This window comes from Neolamprologus brichardi, chromosome 5 (assembly GCF_056152115.1).
Source record: "Neolamprologus brichardi isolate AB-2024 chromosome 5, ASM5615211v1, whole genome shotgun sequence".
NCBI classification, from domain to species: Eukaryota; Metazoa; Chordata; class Actinopteri; order Cichliformes; family Cichlidae; genus Neolamprologus; species Neolamprologus brichardi.
Window position 1 is genome coordinate 32,277,756 of NC_142108.1, and position 22,779 is coordinate 32,300,534.

General features: G+C 37.8%; 2 protein-coding genes and 1 long non-coding RNA gene across 4 annotated transcripts; all 3 read right to left on the reverse strand.

The window, feature by feature from the left end:
• Window positions 1-4,948: 4,948 nt before the first annotated feature.
• LOC102779615 (deoxyribonuclease-1-like) lies at window positions 4,949-13,475 on the reverse strand. 2 transcript variants are annotated; one of them, XM_006807373.3, is made up of 9 exons: window positions 13,395-13,475; window positions 11,482-11,567; window positions 10,986-11,080; window positions 10,482-10,568; window positions 9,987-10,090; window positions 7,867-7,979; window positions 6,298-6,449; window positions 5,158-5,254; window positions 4,949-5,055 (listed from the first exon to the last, which is right to left on the reverse strand). In XM_006807373.3, exons 2-9 carry the CDS (start codon window positions 11,560-11,562, stop codon window positions 5,002-5,004), a joined length of 783 nt encoding a protein of 260 aa, XP_006807436.2. In that variant the 5' UTR covers window positions 11,563-11,567; window positions 13,395-13,475; the 3' UTR covers window positions 4,949-5,001. The 2 variants fall into 2 exon arrangements, with proteins under 2 accessions (XP_006807436.2, XP_087697208.1); XM_087841082.1 differs by lacking the exon at window positions 13,395-13,475 and adding an exon at window positions 12,511-12,643.
• A 2,578-nt stretch (window positions 13,476-16,053) lies between these two features.
• LOC102786241 (deoxyribonuclease-1-like) lies at window positions 16,054-19,613 on the reverse strand. Its single transcript, XM_087841083.1, has 6 exons — window positions 19,533-19,613; window positions 17,717-17,823; window positions 17,417-17,529; window positions 16,825-16,979; window positions 16,409-16,505; window positions 16,054-16,310 (listed from the first exon to the last, which is right to left on the reverse strand). Exons 1-6 carry the CDS (start codon window positions 19,592-19,594, stop codon window positions 16,257-16,259), a joined length of 588 nt encoding a protein of 195 aa, XP_087697209.1. The 5' UTR covers window positions 19,595-19,613; the 3' UTR covers window positions 16,054-16,256.
• Window positions 19,614-19,710: 97 nt separating this feature from the next.
• LOC148102838 (uncharacterized) lies at window positions 19,711-20,817 on the reverse strand. The gene is made up of 3 exons (XR_015719060.1): window positions 20,748-20,817; window positions 20,145-20,230; window positions 19,711-19,870 (listed from the first exon to the last, which is right to left on the reverse strand). It is a non-coding gene; the product is annotated as an uncharacterized LOC148102838 (long non-coding RNA).
• Between the last annotated feature and the right edge of the window lie 1,962 nt (window positions 20,818-22,779).

A 22,779-nucleotide genomic window follows, 5' to 3' on the forward strand; every position in this document is an offset into this window, starting at 1 on the left:
AGAGTACATGTTATGCAAAAGTTTTAGTCATAGACTGCGGTCTCAGGACATCATTACAGAAGCATTCTCCTTTTCTGCCCCGACTTTTTGGATTTGAAGCTCTCTCAATTGATTTGACTTGCAAAAGACGTACAAATGTTTTGGTGATATCGTCTCTGGGGACTTGTTCTTGTTTTCTACTTTAGACATATTTAGCCATTTTATTGTTTGTTTTATTATTTACTTATTTCTTTTTTATTGTTGTAATTTTAATATGTTTGTCTGCAACAGGTCTCTCTTGTAAATGAGACATTGAGTCTCAATGGGACTACCTGTATGAATAAAGGTGAAATAAAAAATAAAACTGATCAGTCAAAGTGCTTTTAACTACAAGTCACACACACACACACACATAGGTGAATGGAGAACATTCAAACCTCACACAGAAAAACCACAGCAATTTAAATAGTCACAGTAATGGATCACGGACCCAGTGCTTTGTATTTATTGATGAACTGATAATTCTAACTATAATTATTATGAGTTATGGTTTTCTGTTACATCTTTAGTCCTTGGATTGTGGTTTCTGTTTTGTATCGTCTTTGTGCTTCAGGTTCCTATGTTCCCATGTCTTAGTGTCTAATCTGCGTCTTGGTGCTTTGTCTTTGTTCCCTGTTTTACTTTGGTAGTCAGTTCTGCTTCCCTGTGTCTCGTCATGTGTGCATTTCCCTCCTGTCTCCCATTCCCTGATTACGCTAGTATGTATTTAAGCTCTGTGTTTTTCCCTGTCGTTGTCGCGTCCTCTGCGTTAGTTGTGTTTTCCTCAGTCGTCATGTTTTGTCAGGTTATGTCATGCCAAATCATGAACTCCCAGTTTAGATCATACTTCCTAGTTTGAATTTTGTTTTAGTGCTCATGTAAAGTTTGTTTTCTGCCAGTGAATAAATATTACCGCCTTGAGTTAAATATTCCATCTCTGAGTCCTGCGCGTGGGTCCACCCACTGCATGGCACACAGCTCACCGTGACATGAACCAGGAAACCTCTTGCTGTGTGGTGACAATCGTAACCACGCCACCATCCTGTTCTAGTGTCTGAGTCATGCAGCTTCTCTCTAGGCACGCTCTGACCTCGGTATGACCTCTGTATGATGTGTGCCATATATGACCACTCCTATGCTACTTTACTATAAAAAATTTTTGAGATTCCCAAATAATCTTGTCTCCATGGGAACTTAGACAAATATGGCGAGAACAAAGACAAGATCCCCAAAATCCACCATTTTCCTTGATTTGACCAATACTAAACTCCACCTGTCTAATTCATCAGCAAGTTTTAGCAGCAAAATTAGCTCAATGTAGCAAAAGTAATAGATTGAAGCTCAGAAATAGTTTATTAACAATGAGGCATATTATTATATGTAGTATTCCAAACTAAGATAATGGCATGTTTGCTGTTTAAAACATTTTTATCCGTGCAGAATAATTGATGTATATTTTTTTTTAAAAATATAGAAATACAAGGAAGTTAAAAAAAAACTTATATTTAGTGCCTTGTTTTATTTCACTTGAATTAAAACTTTTAAAATAAGGGATTCTTTGAATGGCCAGTAAGTAGAGATATAACTCTATAGATATAACAGCTCTTTGTTCAGTCGCTGACATTGTAGGTTTTCAAATGTTACAAATGAGTACATTTGTAACATTTGCAAAAACATATCTTAGTCATTTTTTTAAAGTGAGGAATTCTAACTAATGCAGATGAGCATTTAGTTTTATAAAAGTAAGAAAACTAAAAATGTAAAAATAATACTCACGAGTGTGGCTAAAACAGCAGAATGAAAAATGAAAGAAGCGGCTAATCTGCCAGAAAACAGACTGAAGCTGACTTCTGCAGAAACAAACTGGACCAGGAAGTTCTCAACCACACACACACACACACACACACACACACACACACACACACACACACACACTGCATATACAGCATATGCAAAACCACACCACGCCTATCTGTGTCTGTTATCAGCAGCGGTGTTTCCTGTGTTTGCATACAGCTGAGGGGTTTATCATCAACCCGCAGCACTCTGCTGCAGTCATGGGAAAACGTTTACCTTCAGTTAACCTAAAATACCCGTTTCATGTTCACTGGCTGGTAGACACCAATAGAGGGCGCCCTGTAGTCATCAGAGATACAGGTCTCCAGCCCAAGGAGGAAAAAGAAAAACTGTAGTTCCTTTTGTGACCACTTGAAGTTGGATTCAAAAGGAGGTCAATCACCAGACTTGAGTGTTTAAAAGAAACAATTTTTTTTCCAGGCTGTAAGCAAAAAAAAAAAGCAAACATCCTAAATTAAACAAACTCACCCGAAACTCTGATTGCTGATTGGGACCCACGCCCAGTTCCACACCTTGGCTCAGGCGATTAGAGGATCATCAGGGGGTCCTTTTGTCCCTCTGTGGGGGGACACTCCCACTAGGGTTATATCTGGGACTCTCCACCATTTGACCTTAGAACTGAAGAAGCTTCTCGGATGAAGGTGAAACATCTTCAAGCAACTTAAAGAAGTCCAGACGCTTTTCTTTGCAAGCTCCTTTGACTACCCTGACAGTAGCACCTGCAGCCAGTCGATGTTTGTTGGCCTCACCTCCACTAATATGATTTACTGGATGTTACGCAGAGAGGTGTGGCGAGGAAAACATCAGACATCATTCTGCCTTAACTGAAGTATTTACTTTATTGTCTCTTGCCAATCTTTTGCACATACAGACAGCAACTTCTCAAAATGCCCCCTATCCATTTCTTTCCAGCTTTGAATACTCTAGAGTAGAGATGGACCGATCCGATATTACGTATCCGTATCGGTCCAATACTGACGTAAATTACTGGATCGGATATCGGAGAGAAATAAAAAATGTAATCCGATCCATTAAATATCAAAAAAGCACCTCACAAAACTTGCGACATGGCATAACTCGGCTCATAACCGCAGCACGTTGCAGCAGTGTGGTCACGTGATAGAGCGGCTGTGTGTATTTGTAGCCTTGATACCAAACTGGCATTTCATCTCCGAGGAAGTTTTCCCAGAGAGAAGTAAAGCAAGTGTGTAAGTTCATCTCTGAATGTTTGTAAAGCGTTCCAGCGTTAAGCTTAACAACAGATATATGAAGCGACTGCCTCTATCTCTCCAAGGAAGACCAACAGAGGGGCAGCCATGCCACTCTCCCGGAAAGAGCTGAGGAGAGCCCCAGATGAGGGGTCACCCAGCAGCCGTGGAGCAGAAGCCAGAGGGGGTTGCAGTGACGGGCTCGGTCCACTCCGCCGGCAGCCAGCTGTGCCAGAGTTGTCCAAGCCCCAGGCCCAGAGGCCAAGGGCACCCCAGCCCCAAAGGAGCCCGACCGAGCCACAGGTGCCAGGCCCTGACAAGCAGCCACCAGGAGTGAGCCGGTGCATACCTGAGCGTTGATGTCTTTTAGAGTTTTTTTATTGTGGGAAAACAAAATACAAAAATGAATAACCTTTCAAACCAGATTTCATTCTTTCAGATTAGTTTATTGTAGATAAAACAATAAAAACTTGGTGTTCTTATTTAAAATGATGAGTTCTGCAAGGCCCTCTGTCTTTTGACAGCCTTCTTCTTTGAACCTGTTTGATGTAGAGTCACAAAAAGGTACAAAGAAAACAAAAGAAGCAGAAATAGAATTAAGCTCATATAAGCGTTCAAAGGTTTTATCAATGAAAGCTTATGTGTACAGCAACTTCCATGCAGGTTCAAAATAGCGAATAATACGTTGTGACAAAATGTGATAAAACAGAAAAAAATAATATGAACTGATTAACCACAAAAAAGGTATTAAAACACCCAAACTTCACACAAATAGAACACACGTTAAACTACACTAAAAGTAAAGTAAGAATATTTCAATAAAAAAAATAAGAGAAATTAAAAAAATATGAAATGACATTTGTTCACATCTGATGTAGAGAGCAAGAATAAAAATCCAGCTGTGATACTGACTGACTGCTCTCACCCTGATGACGTTAACATCTACACATGGTTCATGTTTACACAGACTGATACCCCCCCCCCCCCCCCCCCTTCCTGTGTATGATAAAGTACAAAAATACTAATTTCAGGTCTGAGTTCATTTGAGTCACTCTATCTTCTGCTTCAAAAGTCTGACATTTTGCCTGGACAGGCATCAGATGGATCACCTCCCAGTTTGTCTGAATTCAGTGTACGCCTATTTGGGGATCATAGAAGTTTTCATTGAGTGCTTTGATAGCATCTCCTCCATAATGTCAAACTCTTGTGTTGTCCCACATAAACAGATGATTAACTGTGTCAGACATCAGAGCGCTCATCCAGAACCAAGGAGAAAAAGTCACATTTATTTACTTTTAACATTTTTTAACTGAAGCTCCAGATTTCCTTCACTGTCCCCAATCCATCTTGTTATAGTTTTCACATTCTCTCATTCTAGCAAAGCAGAATCTACCAAACACTTTTTTTTCCAGAGAATGTCATGTTTTTCAATTTTATGGGAAAGTTGGATCCATAAAAAAGTCATTGGTGCTTTTGCCGTTTTTGCTAACAAATTTCCACTAATTTAACTAATGTCCATTCTCGCTCTGCATCACTTGAGTTCTTGTTTTTATTTGCATCATTAGTCTCATAATCTGATTCAAATTGCATGAAAATAAATGCATGATATGCACTTATTTTGTTTTGGATCCTAATTGCTCCTTGACCTCACACGAGGATAATCGATTAGCCAGGTGTGATCCATGTGTGCTCGGGTCTGCGTTAGATATAAATGGAAGTGTATTTGTAGTTTTCTTTTCAGTGAGCAGAGTGGGCTTTTCTCATTTATTATCTTTTCTACAAACGTCTCCTGAGGGGATTGCTATCTCTATTGTAAAGTTTAAATATTTCTGAGGTGACCCATTCACCTATATATTCCTCATAGGGTAAAAATTACCTTTCTTCTTTGCTGGAGGTTCAATGAGCTCATTTTCAAATGTTAATCCTCTTCAAGCTCCACCTCCACAGGGTAGTGATCACTGATGGATTGAGCCTGAATATAATCAGAAATCCTTTTGAAGACAGCATGGTGGAGAATGCACAACGTTATAATACGAGTGTTTGCATGTAAACACTTCCATGTGAAAAGTCTTACCATTTTCTTCCCTAATTTGTAGGCTTTCTGGAAGTTGAAAGGCTTCGCTGAGTTAGCAACAACAGCATCATACATCTCATCTCCATACACCACGATCCTGTTGGCAGAAAATACAGTCACCATTCTGTGCATTTTCATCGACACCATTGTGCGTTTATTTGAATTGAGAAAGATTTATATGTAATCAGATCATTCACACTTTTCCTGTGACATGTACCAATGCAGGGAATCCAGTTTATACAAATGTTTTCAGTGATACACCCAAGCTCAAGGCAACAGCTGCCCACTGTTCTTCAACAGCAGGCGGTTAAACAGATGTGTTTTACAAACCAGCAAGCTGGTCTGCAGGGCTGCTGAAATATTTTGTACTGTTCAACAAAAATTTTCTGTAATGTACTGAGTCAATAAATAGGTTATGATTGCACTTGTTCCTCGATTCCAGTGGGTGCTTACTGCTCGTCTACATCTGGGGACAGTAATGAGTCCGTTAACGCTCAATGATTAAGAAAACTAGACTGAAATATTCAAGTTCATTTTTATTGTGCCAAATCACAACATGTTGGTTTATACTGCAGCATAAGGACCCGACAGTATGTGGAAGACACATTAATTAGCGAGCAGTGATATATAAATACCTGAGAAGTAATAAGAGACTCAGTAGAAAAGAAATGTTGTCCATCAGTGTATCACAGGAAGTCACGCGGCACTCTAAGACCATAGCAGCATAACCAAAGGAAGGTTCAGGGTCACCTGATACAACCCTAACTTTATACTTCATCAAAAGGAAAGTTTTAGTCAACCTCCCAAATCAAACTGGGATCTGATTCCACTGTAGAGAAGGCCCTGCCCCCCTGTCTACTTTTAACACTTGATAACTGAATTTGACTAGAGACACAAAGATGAAATTTTGGATTAAATCTTATAAATGTAACTTAACCTTAAGTTTAATTCTTTATTGTCATACTATGTACAATCGTACAAAGAAATTAGCGTACTGTCCCATATTGCTGCTAAACGACGGTAAATATATATACAAAATACAACACACACTATATCCAGAGATAAAGAATATGTGAAAAAAAAATACAGAGTCCCTGCAGACAGTGACGGTAGAATTAGAAATGGCAATTCTGAATAAACCTGTCGTAGGTATGGTCATTAGCCCCAGTAGTGGTGTCAGCATCTTCATCTATCAGCCAATAATAAGGAGGAGAACTGATGCTTAGAGCTTCCCTAGTTTCATCATTCAGGTAACGTCCATCTGCATTGAAGTCGCCCAAAATCATGATGTTCTGCAGGAAAAAGCAAAATTAAAATTAGCATTGTTAATTATAACACATATTGATTACATCAGTGCTATTATCGATTTTCATTTTACACTTTTTATTATTCTTTTTTCATTAAAAATGTCTTTTAAATTCACATTAGTATTTGGAAAGTGTCCGTTAACATTATATAATAACTTTTGCAAGATCCACTAAAATTTTAGCTGGAACAATATAAACAATGTAACACCAGCCGAGACTTTTTGGAATCCTCTTATGAAGCCTGTAAATACCCACATTAATCCATTTTTTATGCCCAAACTCAGTTTGAGCCGATGTAAGTAGTTAGTTAATGTGGCCCTTGGTGTTTTTAAACCAGATGTTATGAATGAGGAGAGGTTCAGACTTGAAGCTGCGCTCTCCCTGCCTAATGACTGAGATGTGACTGATAAGACGTTAGCATGTGAGCATATCATCAGATAAAAGTCATCAAGAAAATATTTACTGGGATTAGGGCAGAGGGCTTTTTTTTACCTATTATAATGATCAATTATTATTATTAGAAGTAACGGTATCTTTTATACTGTCAGTTCAAAATTATTAAAAAAAACAAACATGGTCCATAATACACTTAATGTCAGACAGGCTGGCTTTGAGCCAACAGTAAATTTGGCACAAAGCTGAGATGTCATCTGATCTGATATTTGCTGTTTTCACTATGTGCTTTAACATGTTTCATAATATTTGCATTTAAATTTATACAAGGAATTAGTTTTTACTTTAATAATGGATCTGTTTGGTTACATTGTAAGTCGAATGCTCTACATAGCATTATTGTCTCAGATTGCCTCATATTTGTCTCATATTTCTTACCTCCTGCACAAAGGGAGCTTCCTATCTTTGAGATAAAAAAAAAATGTATGTATGGTTGTGAACAGACCGCCACACAGAGCACATATATTGGCATTAAAAACTGGGATTTAAAAACATTTTAAAATGATATAATGATTAAATATCTAATTATATAAATTATATAATTAAGAACACAGATATTTCTTCTCTATCCTACCTTATATCAGCCGTGTAACCCTGTGTACAAACCAGGTCAGTTTATATCAGTAGGATAAGTAATGATATTCAGGACAATAGCTCGTGCGCTTGAGTTTGAACCCTCAGTGTGGGCATTTCAGGTTTTTTCTTAACATTATTTTTATTAAGTTATTTTTACTTTGATGTACCTTCATCCTGCTTACACCTTTTCAGTTCTGTGTCTTATTATCAGCTTGTCTAACATCAGCAGAGGTAATGAAGTATTTTAAACTGCACTAACTTGTATGAAATGTGCTATGGAATAAAATGTGATTACTTGATAATCAAATAAAATATTTATTATGTTTGTACCATATTCAACATATTGATTATATGTTATTGATTTAAAGCTTACATCAGTTTCAAATGTTTCCCTTGCATCTTCAACCACATCATCCAGAGCTTCCAGCTCATTTTCAGCATCATCTGGATCAATGTGGACTGGGATCAGAACCAGATTCTTCACAACTAGAAGCACAAAGAGACGTTATAAACATACAATTTACTGATTTACTTTTGATGAGATGGCACCAGTGACTTTAGTAAGGTGACTGTATTGGGTGGCACAGACTGAGTCTGTTTGCCCCGGTGCCCCTTGTCTATAATACTGTAAGTCTTACAGTGAAAAATCTGTTGCATATCTATTCAAGTATTTTCCTGAAGTACAGCTTTAATATTCTTGTACCTTATTTCTATGCTTTTTACTTTCTTCTTTATTTTAGATTCCAAAATACTGCACACCAAAACAATTGTTACTTTGTATATTTTGAAATATAAATCTACTAATAAATGATATATTAAGATATGCTTCTGTTCACCTGGATGTAACATTTTCCACTGAAAATGTTACAGAAACTTTTAGAGATATTCTACCTGGATGATTGAGCATCAAGGCATCTATTGGCCGCTTTATGATAGTTAAAGCTACAAACAGTGTTGGGAAGGTTACTTTTAAAATGTATTCCATTACAGAATACATGCCCCAAAATGTATTCTGTAACGTATTCCGTTACGTTACTCAATGAGAGTAACGTATTCTGAATACTTTGGATTACTTAATATATTATCATGCTGTTTACAACTACGTGAATGTACTATTGCTGTGATTTATTACTGTTACTGAAGGTCCGCGGCTCCGAACCGTAGTAAAGGGACCTCTGACTAATACGGTGGGGGGCTCGTAGCCGAAAACTAGCTTTACTTTGTTGTCTGGGTCAACTTTGCTAGCGAGAGACAGAGAGAGGCGTTGAAAGGCTGCTCCAACGGAACTTATTGTTTCAGAGGAAAACACGAACACGGTGTACAGTCGAGTCTTAATAGCTTACTTACAACTGGGCTCGTCAGGCTCTCTTCTTGGCTGCAGTGGTTATTATTATATTTACATGCTTCCAGCTCCCGTTTCTGCTCGATGACAGCTCGTACTTTTCCTTTTTCTCCCTCCCTCGCTCACAGACACATAACGTGTATGGCAGTCCATTCTCCCTGCAGCACGGACTACACTGCCCATGATGCTACATTCTTTAGAGCTATACCTGTAGCATTCTGCCTGTTAGCTTAGCACAACAACAACAAAAAGGCCTCTCTCACCCAGGAAACACACACAGAGAGAGTGTCACCCTGTAACCATGGCAACCGTAACGCTGCCTCTTGAACAGAACGTAGCTGTCAAACAAAACCCAAACAGTCCTGACCCGCCACAATATGAAACAGGGAAGTACCGCAGTGTAATCCATTTATTTCAACAAAGTAACTGTATTCTAAATACCACCTTTTTAAACGGTAACTGTAACGGAATACAGTTACTCATATTTTGTATTTTAAATACGTAACGGCGGTACATGTATTTCGTTACTCCCCAACACTGGCTACAAAGTATATGAGTAATTCATACATGTTTGAGAAATTCAAAAAATCCCCAGCTTTAATATTAAAGTAATGTACACACTAATTTTGCAGTCATCTCTGGTATGAATCTACTGGCTGGCTGGGAGTTTTCTGTGTTTACGTGTCCTCGCTGTGACTGCATGACCTCTCTTCATGTACGCTGGCTTCCTCACACAGTCCAAAGACATGTATGTTATGTTAACTTGTGAATTTAGAGTGTGAGCATCAATGGTTGTCTGTAGCCCTGTGATGGGCTGGTGACCTGTCCTGAATGTGCCATGCCTTTTGCCAAAGGGCTAATGAGACGGTACACACGCAACACCTGTGTCGCCAAATTAGATAAGTAGTTAAGAAGATAGATGGATGGTTAATATATGATCCTACATAATGACTACATTTACTTTGGGCACTTAGAGTAGATTTTTATAGTAAAATTGTTGTACTTCTTCTGTTCTTGGTCATATCTGTGCCACTAATTTAACAATAATAAATAATACATTTAAATCATAGTAAATGGATTTAAGTGTTTATCCTGAAACGGGAGAACCAAGTCAGACTGATCTGAAGCAAAGATCATATACACATACAAACCTGTATTTGGACATCCAAACATCACAATGAAGGGCTCTCGGGCGAGCACATCCTCGTTTTCTTCTTCATACTGGTAGTAATCTGTCACGTTTATTTCATCATGTCTGAGACACAAAGATAAACAGCTGTATTTTAATCTTTTCTGGGGATGATAGATTGACAATGATTAATTTCCTGGATGCTAAACAGAAACACTGAAATATGAAAAGGACTTACTTATTGCTATGAATAACAATTCCTGTACTTTTGTGTTATTATTTCATATTCATATTTATTTTTAGTTTTAAGATTAAAATTGAAGTTAACTTGTTATTTTTTCAAAAACTGGTTCAAAGATTTCAGTTTAACCTTTTAAAAAGTTAAAAGAAAAAAATAGTTTTTGGTACAAAATAACATTTATTCCCTTTATCTGAGATACACACACAAACAAATTGTAATGTTTTTAATCAGCAGGTGGTGCTGCAGAAACACAACTGTGAACCTCGTGATGGATACCTGTAGAAGAAGACAAACTGCTCCCTGTGAGAGTTTCGTCCTTTTGGTTTACTGCTCAGCATCTTAAATGGATGAGATTTGTTTTTTCTGTTGAAAAACACAACACAGCTAGATTTAACTTTTATTCTCTTTTGTGTGACTAAACGTGTCAGCAATTTAAATCCCAGTGAAAATGTGACGCACAGCTGCTGAAACTTTACAGCTGGTCTTCATTCTGTGGTTTTAATAAGGAACGATTTAACAGCTTTCAAGTATCAAACCTATTTCTTGAGCATAGAATCTGTATTGAATGTACATAAAACATTCTGTATATAAAAAAAAACAGCAAAAACATGAAGGTTCCAGCCAGTTTAAACCAAAACTCCTCCCACCCAGTTTAATAACTGGCTAATAGCGGTAGTCACATTGTTCTAAAACAACAACTCGCTAAGCCACAGTTGCTTCATCGTAAACCTCTCAGATGTTCTGTGATTGTTACAGGTTATATAATGTGAGATGAATCACCTATATTCATTGAGCTCCGTGAGAAACTTTTCCATCGCCTTGCCAGTGGGATCCCGAACTTCCTGCATCACCACCAAACTGTACCGAGACACAATCTACGAGAAACACATGAACACGGTAAAAACACGTTTAAAGACGGTAGCATAAAATAAAATATCAGAAGTAATTTGAAGAAGAATCAAAGACAATTAAGCAAGCACCACAAATTTAAACAATGCATCAGCTTTCATGAGCCAGCGTGAACAGCATCAGGAAAATGAAAGAAATTAATGGTCCTATAATCAGCTATGCGTTGTTAGCATTTAGATAATATACTTATTTTTGTGAGATATGAAAAAAAAGGAACAGGGCACAGACTATAGTGGTGGATTACTGTGTTTAAAAAAACCAAACAAATGTAACCTCATGTTGCATTCAATAGCACAAAACTAATAAACACAATCAAAACTCTAAGTAAGTCAAAAAGGTCACAGTGTGCTCCACGACCATGATTTACCTTGATAAGGTTTTTCAGTATAATGTCCTTATTGACTTTTTTCATTCCAAGGTTCTTCACATTAAACGCTGCAATCTTCATGGTCACTGTAAAAACAAAATAAAAAAAATAAAAAAATAACAACAGAGACTTCAGCAACAATAACACCGTTTAGCAACTTATTAGCAACTCAGGGATAATGGAGTGTGCTGATGTTCTCCATGTTTGTCTAATACATTACAAATATTGGTAGTTAGCTCTACACCCAAAGTATTAGTTTAAACATTTTAAAATAAAAAAAATATATATTTAAACCAGAGCACAAGAACTCGGGTGATGATAAAAAAGATGCAAAGCAGGGAGGAATTGGTCAAGAGCCTCTGTGAGAGGTGCAGAGCCAAATTTAGTCATTGGAAATAAACAAGGAGCAAATATCTTGATTAAATTTACACAATTATTGTTTGGGACGGTGAATGTAGATAACAACTTGGCTTTACCGTGTGTAACCATGATCACAACCACACAGAAGTGTACAGAAAATAGGATTATTTAATTTATTATCTGTGTTATATTATTATATGTGTTTTATTAGCATGGAAAGATTATATAATTTTAATACATTTAGCCTTATCTTTAAATAAAATAGAGTGAAAAAGTACAAGACAGTAGAAGAAAAAAGTGCAAAGTGTTTTTCTTAGTGTGATTTTATTCATTAATAGCCACAAGAGACATAAAGCAGACAGCAGTGTTGTTGACACATTACCAAGAAATACTGACACAGTGTTTATGAATAGCACATGCTATTCATAAACACTAGGGATGCACTGATACCACTTTTTTGGAAACGAGTAGGAGTACGAGTACTTGCATTTCAGTACTCGCCAATACCGATACCGATACCGAGTACTTAATAAAAACATGATTTAAATTTACAGGTAACAGCTTTAGTCCTATAATTTAACAAAAAACAAACAAACAAGGGACTAGTTTGGAATTAAGAACATTTACTCAACATGTGCTTGATTAAATTACTTGTGTTAAATGCGCTACCTTTAGAGCCTCCTCTGGACAATTTCGCTGAGCACAATTTGCAGTCTGCCTTTGTTTTCGCGTCTTCGTTCACTTTGAAATAGTTCCACAGGGCTCACTTGTCTCGCCTCGCCTTCTCCCAGCTCTGAGATGCAGCCGGGGCCTGGGGGCGGGCACCCGGATCCTGGGGGCGGGCACTCGGCGGCTGTGATTAACCCCTTACATGCTGCTCAAACATAGACAGGTCTCAGACCGTGGTATCGGCACCCGGTATCGGGGGACTTTTAACGAGTACGAGTACTTTAGAAAATGTGGTATCGAGGCCGATACCCGATACCGGTATCGGTATCGGTGCATCCCTAATAAACACTGTTCATGAATAGAAATTAACTGTTATTCATTCAGTCTATTTAAATTTGCAGGTGCAGATCCTCAACAGTTCACTCAATAGATGAATAATAAAGTGATCATAGCAGTGAAGATGACTCACTAAAACTGGCACACTGTGCGGTTGCAGGAAACTCTTTCATTTAAAACTGAAACAAATCTGAACAGTCAAAACCAGTCGCGTTCTTCTAACAGTTCCTGAAATATGTATTTATCAACACCTTTTATTGTGATGTAGATGTTCTTATTTGACACCTCAAGACTTTTTTTATAGTATTATTATTATTATTATTGTTATTATTATTAGTTTCTTTTTCTGCTTGGCTGACTTTAGCAGATAAATATCTCCCACCTGCAAAAAACTTCCCCTAACAAAATGAATATAATCTGAAAATCATTTTGGCAGCTTCACAGCAGCCGAGCTGGTTTCCCGCCAATTCTAACTTTGAATTACACAATGCAAAAGTCCAGTCAACTAAACAGCTGCTCAATTGCCTGCAATTATTTCTCAAACTTACCTTTTCTGTAGAAAATGCAGAAAACTAAGAACAGGAATTCACCAATCTGGCTATGATGTCCTTTCGAATTGTCCTTGCTATCAATGGGACTGACTGACTGTTTCTGCAGGCAGAGAGACAGCCCACGCAGTATGAGCATGCGCATACATGCAGCAGACACTTCCCTGAGAGATGGCACAGACCAAATGCAGAGCTGCAGAGTAATCAAATCATAAAATCATTGATTACAAGCAACATTTCCCGACGTTCTTTTGTGGAAATGATGTCAGAAAGGGCCTCAGGATAACACATAGATGTCTAAAGGGTCAGTGAGGTATGGCTGTGTGACATGTTTTTATCCATGGCTGTGGTCATGACAATCCATTCATATACCAAATACATAATGTAGTTTCCTCTATCCTCAGAGATATATAAAGCTTCACTTGATAACAAAAAAATCTTTCCTCCACTGTGACTCAAGCTGTGCCTTTCATCTCTTCCTACACACAAATATTCCCGCTTCTTTTTTGCTTCCCGGTTATTTTAAAATACAGGATGCTTCCTGTTGATGTGCAAAAAAACAAAAAATGTCCTCCCCCACCCACACCACTGAGACATCTTGACTGGATGGTGTGGCTGTTTCACAAAGGCTGTGGTAGCAGCTGTTTCCTTCCTGTTATGTTGCCTGTCTGAAACTGCATAATAACAATGGCAACAAAGTGTTAACAGAACAAATGAGTCATGCTAGTTGGGTTCCTAATTCTTTGTTGGACAAAATACTAAATATAACCAAAGAAAAGGTATAATGCTGACAGCACCTTTGCATCAATATCAGTAATAAAATTAAAAGATTAAAAAGTGATGTTAAAATGTTCTACAGTAGAACAAAATGTTTACAGCTTTCTTCTAAAGACATTTCTGTACAAATTCATACAGATAATTTAAAACTTTAGTATAAATACAAACAGATATTTGTTTTCTTCAACTCAGGAACTCGGACTGTGTTACCTCAGAAAGTCAGGATGTCTGCTGTTCAACAAGTTTCTCTTCTAGTTTTGGTAAAATGAGAATACTTTATTAGTTTGTTACTTACAGTGTATGTAGAGCAGTTGTTATCTTAACACTACATGACATTGTCGCTTCAGTCTCAAATAAATAAAACAATACAGAAAGGCAGCAATTAAAACAGCCAATGTGTCCGATACATGAGAGGGGTGTATTTTTCTCACAGAAGAATTTTACATCTATACAGTTAAGTTAAACTTGCGACCGGTTCGTTAAATTTCTGTTTGGTGTCACTTTTGTCTGCAAGGACTGCTTCAAAGATAACATTTATAGCTGCATTTGTAGCCCTGCCACTGGCACCCTGTCGAGACCTGTCCAGGGTGTAACCTGCTTCTTCCCTGTGGCAGCTGGGCCAGGCTCCCTCCCCGGGTGGAAACATTAATGAGGTAACTGGATACATTTGCAAAATTCAATCCAAATCAAAAATACAATAAATAAACAAAATGCTTATTTAAAATTTAAAACTATATTATTAAATAAAACCTGTAAAATCACTTAGATAACCATATTTCATCTCATTCATGTCAGGGCTTCGTGTGTGGAGGAGAGGAAGTGATGACTCAAATGCAGGACTCGCGGTGAAAGCTGGTGTTTAGTGCAGATGGAGTGAATGAACAGAACAGGAACAGGAAATGACGGACGGACGGACGGACAGAATGAGCAAAGCATACAGTGACAACCTAACATCAACAACAATAACACGACAATGAACTGATCAATCTGAGACTCTTCAATACACAGACTCAAGGGTGTAGATTTGGTTGTGGCATTGGTGGGGACGGATGATTCAGCCATCGACCCCTGCCCCGTTTCTTATTTTTTCCTTTTTGTCTTTGCTTCTTGATAAAAAAGGAGAAATATACTTGCCTACATATGCTACTCTACATGCTTTTAAACCGTTTAAAATTACAATTCATAGTTTTATATGTGAATTATATAATGTTAAATTACTATTAAACAAATGACTGACTAAGTATTTTAGACTTTAGTTTACTTCAGCCATATTCCATATAAATCAGGTATCATACAAAAGTAAAAATAGCTTCAAATACAGTCGTGACAATAAAAGAATATGACTTTAAGGACTTAACAACATTACTTCAGTTATAGTACACCAACATCTCTGATACATTAGCACTAAGGGAACACTGAATGACCTGGTGGGTTTTGTCCATAAAACTACTCATCTAAGATTAACACAAAGTAAAAGATCTCTCAGCAACATTATTATACACCGCTCGTTGAATGAGACGCTGACAGATCGTTTTTTTCTTTCTATCGGGTTTGTTTTTCTTTACTCGAAGAGATCAAATTATTGGTGGGGACAATTCAATAATTGCTGGATATTGGTGGGGACACGTCCCTTCCGTCCATGCCAAATCTATGCCCTTGCACAGACTGAATGATTAGTGATTAGAGACCGTGAGTGAATGGCTGAACATAATCTAACTAAAGACACAAGTAACAGGAACAGAACGACAGAAAATGAGAACGAGTGACAAAAGGTTTATTTGCCATTGTGTTGGTTGATTGAAACCCAGGGCATCAATTCAATCCTGTTTTTTTTCTATGAAGTTCCTCCAAAAACAAAGTTGTTAATTTTACTAAAAGGTAGAGTGCCTCATTTACTCTTCTTTGACATAAAATTGCACATAATATGAAAAAAAGACAGCAAAAACTATTTTAACATGAACCGTTACTTAACTACACATACATGGTTCCTGATTATACAACTGGGGGTGAAATTTGTTTGCTATCTCACTTCAAGGCAGGTTCTCAATGTAAAAATAAAGCTTTTTTTCTTCGATTCTTCATACGTTAATTGTCCCAAAGCTCCACCTCCACGGGGTAATGGTCACTGACGGATCGAGTCTACAAGTAGAAAAACATGGCAAACAACGGTGAAGTGAGATGTTTGCACGTAAACATTGCCATGTTAAATTAAATGTGTTTAATATTAAATGTCTTACTGTGTCATCAGTTAGGTGGTACGCTCGTTTGAAGTCGAAAGGCTTTGCAGAGTCAGGAACGACTGCATCGTTCATCCTCTTTCCAAACACCACAATCCTGTTGGCAGGAAATACAGTCACCATCATGCCTTCATTTGACTTTGCCTGTTTTTTAACATGCAGATGACAATTTGCCATCAAGAAGCGTTTCACTTTCTTTGTTTTAAGTCTGTAATGAAACAGAACTAGGGAGGTGTAGGCAGTGAAACCATTGTGAGGCATAGAAACAGATCTTGCCCACCCTGATTTCCTAATCTTAAAATAGGAAAGTATTTATATTTATAAATAATAATTATTTAGATATTCAAATATTTTCTAAGCTAAAAATAAAATCGTGTGACTCTGAGCAAGACAACAACAACATAAAGAAAAGATACCTGTCATATGTGTGGTCATTAAGGTCACTAGTAGTGGTGTCAGCGTCTTCATCGATCAACCAAAAGTAGGGACGAGAGCTCATTCTGATGTTCGTCCTTTTAGTGTTTGACAGGTAACGTCCATCCGCATTGAAGTCCCCCAAAATCATGATGCTCTGAAAGACAATGTATATGAAAATACAAAGGTAAATATTTTATAACAATATCATTTAATATAATTTTGTTCTCCAGTCTTTAGGTTTTAGCAAATTTCAGATTTTTCATTTTAGTTACGCTCATATGTCAAACACAATAACGGCACAGGTTTGGTTTTCAAAGAACAAATTAATTTAAATAACGTGAGAAGCAAATTATTTTGACTTCTTGTCAACAATAACTTTATCTTAACAAATAAAAAAAAGTTTACTGTTATAAAGTAAGCCTGCTGCTGTGAAGGGCTGTGAGTCTAGAATGACAATCAGACCAATGATTGTAACTATCAATCATTTAATGACCTTTTCTGCTCTAATCAACATATTATTGTTATTATTGTTATTTAGCATCATAAACAAATCCATTCTGTAAATTCGTCACTCTTTCATTTCCAGCCTACATTAGTGCCCCATCTCCTTCTTGCATCTTGGACCACATTATGAAGAGCACGCAGCTCATGTTCAGCATCCTTTGGTTTGGTGTGGACGGGAATCAGAACAAGCTTCTTCACAACTGGAAGCACAAACATAACCAGTTAGTTACAGGTGAACATGCACAGTCGTGCTTGTTTATTTGTATACTTGTATGGACATTCATGGACAATTAATCGTGTATCGTGGAAGAAGGAGCAGCGTCACCAGTTTCAAACTGGTCCCTGTGAATGTAGAAGTAGAGGACAAAAGCTCACACTCATACATACGTCTGGCTGAACGGCGGCGAAACTGCACAATAAAGGGCTCTCTGGCAAGCACATCTTCGTTTTCTTCTTCATACTGGTAATGGTCAATCACACTCATTTCATCCTGTCTGAGACAGAAAATACACACACATCTGTTTCCCTCATGCTAACATACTATAGCCAAGGTCTCAGCCCAAACTGAGATGACTTATATCATGAGATGTTGCTTATTGTTGTGAATCTTGTGTTGTCTGAGGAAGTCTGAGGCCAGGAATCCGGTCGTTAAGTCTGACATCACTAGCCATGTCTGGACCTAAACTCCGCTCCAGGTCCATATATCAAATGATCACTATGGCATTACTGAGAGTTGAAAAACTGTCTAAAGTCTTTCATCTTTAATAAAATGACCAGCTTTCTGCTCTACCAGGTGTAACAATTGAGTTTAACATCCAGGCATCCATGAAAACGGAATTTATGACATTTAACGGAGTTAGAAGTTAGCAGGAAGTTAGCTCGCTAGCTTCTATCTAAATACAATATAGCATGTCCTGACTGCGGGGTTTTGGAAACAAATTCAAACGTACAGCTCTGTTATCACTTCCAACATCAATGAAGACACAAAACTAAACAGCAGTGACGTTTGTAGGGTTACTGAAGTTTGGCTAGCTGGTATATAATGATGTGCTACGTGACTGCTAGTGACACAGCTATGTTAGCATAATATAAACATGCTAACTTTTTTTCCACTCGATAAAAGTTAACGTGAGTGTTCTCGGTGGTCAGGAACAAATGTAATCGCATGGCAGGATGCTGTAAAAGGACCAAACTTCAGCCAGGAGAACAACTGAGATAATCCATCCACAATACGAGGTTAGTCAATCATATACTGCTGCATGGGCTGGGCTGTAGTTACATCCTAAGGTTTTAAAAACTGAGCTTAAATAAATGATTAGCGGTAATAAAAGCCGAGGGAAGTCAACAGTGATCACTGACTGTTTTAGGAGCTTTTTGAGATTAAATAGAAGAAAATACAAAACATTAAACATGTTAACAACACAAAAGCCATATTAAACGCAGACTACTTTAGGCCCGCAAGTAGGATTCGTCACGTCATCACTTAACGACCGGATAGGGTGGAGTCCCCACTCCAGGTTTTTGACTCTTAGTGTGTCGGGGTGTTGGGGACAGACAGGTTGGTGTAGGGTTGGTGTCTCTCTGCTGGCTGGGGAACGCCTCCGTGTCCTCCCAGAACAGCTGGAGTAGGTGAGGGAGAGGAGGCGTTTTTTCTAAAAGCCATGTTCACCTATTCTCTTAAACATTCATAGAGTGCTTTTATTTCTTTTAAAGGAAAAAATAGACCAGGGCTTGGCAATTCCAGGCCTCGAGGGCCGGTGTCCTGCAGGTTTTAGATCTCACCTTGGGTCAACACACCTGAATCACATGATTAGTTTGTTACCAGGCCTCTGGAGAACTACAGGACACGTTGGGGAGCTAATTTAGCCATTTAAATCAGCTGTGTTGGTTCAAGGACACATCTAAAACCTGCAGGGACACCGGCCCTCGAGACCTGGAGTTGCCCACCCCTGCCTTAGACTGTTGCTCCTGCATTCTGGACCTGGATAAGTGGCATAAAATGGACGGTGGAAGAACAAAAGTTAATATTTTGGTTTGAAGAATATCTGAAATAATTTCTGAGAATTATCTTAAACTTTTTTAAAAAAAATATATTTTCCTTAAAATCTTCTCCTAAATGCAATGATCTGTCTGGACAGATTTGAGCTTTTAATTCCGGACATGTGAGACATCTATGAAACATATGAATGTCAGATGATTGTACCTGTAGAAGAAGACAAACTGCTCCCTGTGGGAATGTCGTCCTACTGGGGCACCGATCTCCATCCTGTATGGACGAGAGCTGTTCCCCCTGTTCAAAAACAGACATAACTGTAGTTCAGTTTTATTTTTGGGAGGTTTTGTACATATTGTGTGTTCGGCATTACAGCAGGAATACTGTTGTTGTCAGTTAGTTCCAGTGGTCAGCAGGTGTAAATGCCTGTTAATGTGGTTTGTGATGACTTTCTTTTGTCTGTTGAGCTCTGTGAGAAATTTGTTCAGTGCCCTGCCGTTAGGATCCCGGACCTCCAGTAACACCACCACACTGTACCGAGACACAATCTAAGAGAAACACACGAACCCACTTAGTAAAAATACATTTAAGAAATTAAAGTCTGGTGCAACAGTTCAGCAACCACTGGGAATCCAACACATCAACTTTTACAAGCCAGTGTGAACAAACTTAAATAACTCTGTATACTGCAAAAAAAGTCAGCAACTCTTATTGTGGCTATATGTTCTATAATTAAATGTTTGTTGATGACACAAACACACTTCAACAATAAAACAGCATCATAATTTAATCAAATTAAGTTGTAAATGTCTCATGACTTACCTTGATTAGATTCTTTCGTACAATATCTTTGTTGAGTTTTCTCACTCCAAGATTCTTGACATTGAAGGCTGCGATCTTCATTCTGACTGTAAAACCAAACTTTTGAGAATATCACAGCATTTACATAATTTCAGAGGCTTTAACATTAATGAGAATGCTAACCATACTTAGACACAGTGCTTTGTGTCTAAGCTCACACTTGCCCAGAGTGACCTGTGAAAGCCTTCAGCCTTGACTTTAACCCTAACTCAGGTAAGCTACTAAGAAGGTGATGGTGGTGGATGTATTAGACCTTTCCTTTCACTTTTTAGTTTGGTTTGGGCACCTGGCTGCCAAATTGATAATTGTTTGACTTAAAATAAACCATTTTACAATGTTAACTAGAAGTCAAACTTCAAAAGTAAAATTCAAATTCAAAGAAAGAAAAATGAAAAGAACTAAATATAAGAGGCTGAGAGAAAATGTCTTGCTGGTTTCCCGCCATTTCTGACCTGGCATCACACAATCAAAAGTCCAGTAAAATGAAAAGAAGCTCAATCACCACTTTGAATACTGAAGCAATTTTTTAAAGAAAGAAACAGAAAATAAAGAAAAAGAACTCACCAATTAGTTAAGATCAATAACCGCAAATGTCTGAAAACACAGAGAGCTGAAAGAGATCCTTCACTGTCAGTGGAAAAAGGACGACTGACTGAGAGTTTAAGCAGGAAAGGAAACGTCCGTGCTAAACCACACAGCCAAAAAAACTGGCTCACAGACACAGTGAGAGGAAAGCTGGCACGGATCATTTAGCATTTGAAAAACTGGATATTTCCCTTTGGAGCGGAAATATCCTGAGCTAAAAGAGAACAAGTAAAAATCTTTAAATGGAAACAAAGAAATACACATTTCTTTGACTGGATGTGTAATTTTATGTGATAGAATAATACACATAGGCAAAGTGCACACATAACCCTGGGAGCCCTTTATGTATGTAATATACATGTATGCTTTATGTACATTACATAATTATATACATGTACTTATGTGAACAATTATAACATAAAGTGTAAAGGTATCTTTAAAAAGTTTGTAAACGATTGAATCATGTTAATCAGATGTTAAATGTGTTCTGTGAATGTTTATGACACCAGAGATAAATCTCATGTCAACAGTCGACATTTTCCTGAGAATATTTGATGCTTTCAACATCTGCCAAAGAGAATATACTCTTTGTGTAAAAGTTCAGGATGTTTGAAATGAACTGAGGATTTCACTGAGACACCAGAAGGAGCTTTCATGGTCAGTGAAATGGAAGCGTCTGATAGTTTGACTTTAAATGTCTGAGTATATATTTTCTTTTTTTCACTGCTGTTTTAGTTGGATTAAAGTGTGTGTGTGTGTGTGTGTGTGTGTGTGTGTGTGTGTGTGTGTGTGTGTGTGTGTGTGTGTTGTAGTACAAGACATGCACAAGATGCAACATCTCTCTTCCTGTTGTTCTTCCATCCCAGCTGCTGCTCAGAGAGCATCTCTAACATTTCAGGGTTTTTATTTTACAGTACAAGTAAGTAATTGCCTTGAAATGGCCGGTTTCTCATTAGTTGTTAGAAACAGCTTCTTTCTGTCACCTCAAAATATCCACAATATTTACACAAACTTTCTGTTTGAAAGTATGAAGAATTTTAGAGTTGTTCCTGAAACAATTGGTGCTGTTTTCAGTAGTGATGTGTCCTGTGTGTCGAAGCGTCGAATCGTGTGTCGGGTAATCTCGGGGGCGTGTCTGTGAAGCGCGTATCGAGGCTTGCTTTGATTACGTATGCAGTGACGTTCGAGGCCTCGCGGGCAGTCCGTACCACGTGACTGATTCAGGGACTGGTTCACCGGTTCGCGCCAGATTCGAAATAAAATGGGCAGAAAAACACAGCTGATTTCCCATCACACTGTGTTATGGAATTGGATTACGTACGTGTTACATAGTTACTTGAGCATTTCTTCTTCGATGGAACCAGGAAGGAAGAGATTTTTTATTTTATTTTATCTCTCCTAATAAAGTATGCACACAGTAATAAATATCACAAATGATAAGCACCATAATATAAATAAACAACACTACAGATCCTATAATCTGATTTCTGTCTTTTAGTTTATTAAAAAGTGAAGCGCCAAATACTAGTTTGTGTCATTATCCAGATGTACATAAGCATGATTACACAGGTATTAGCGGGTTTTGATTATCGATTAAAATCGATTCTAGCTTGGATAACGTGATATCGATTCATTAAAATCCTGAATCGATTTTTAATATAAATATTACTACATTTCAACCACCACCAAACAGCTAAAACAGTAAATGAGAGCAGGTACACCAATTCTGCACAAAGACGTGCAAAAACACAAAGCGCTGACGCGTCAGAATCAGTGAGATGTCGCCTTTCTCACCAGACAGCGCGGACACGGTCGGGGCTGAAAGCCGACAGCTCACTGATTCTAATCTAAGGCATCTGCTGTGATGCTTACACATTAGATGAAGTCTCGAAAGTGTCAGCTTTCTTTTTATAGTTATAAAAATATGCAAATGTACTGATCTATGATCTGAATTATACTATTGACTGACTGTCTGAGGCTAACAGTTACACAATCATACCAAAACTCTGTC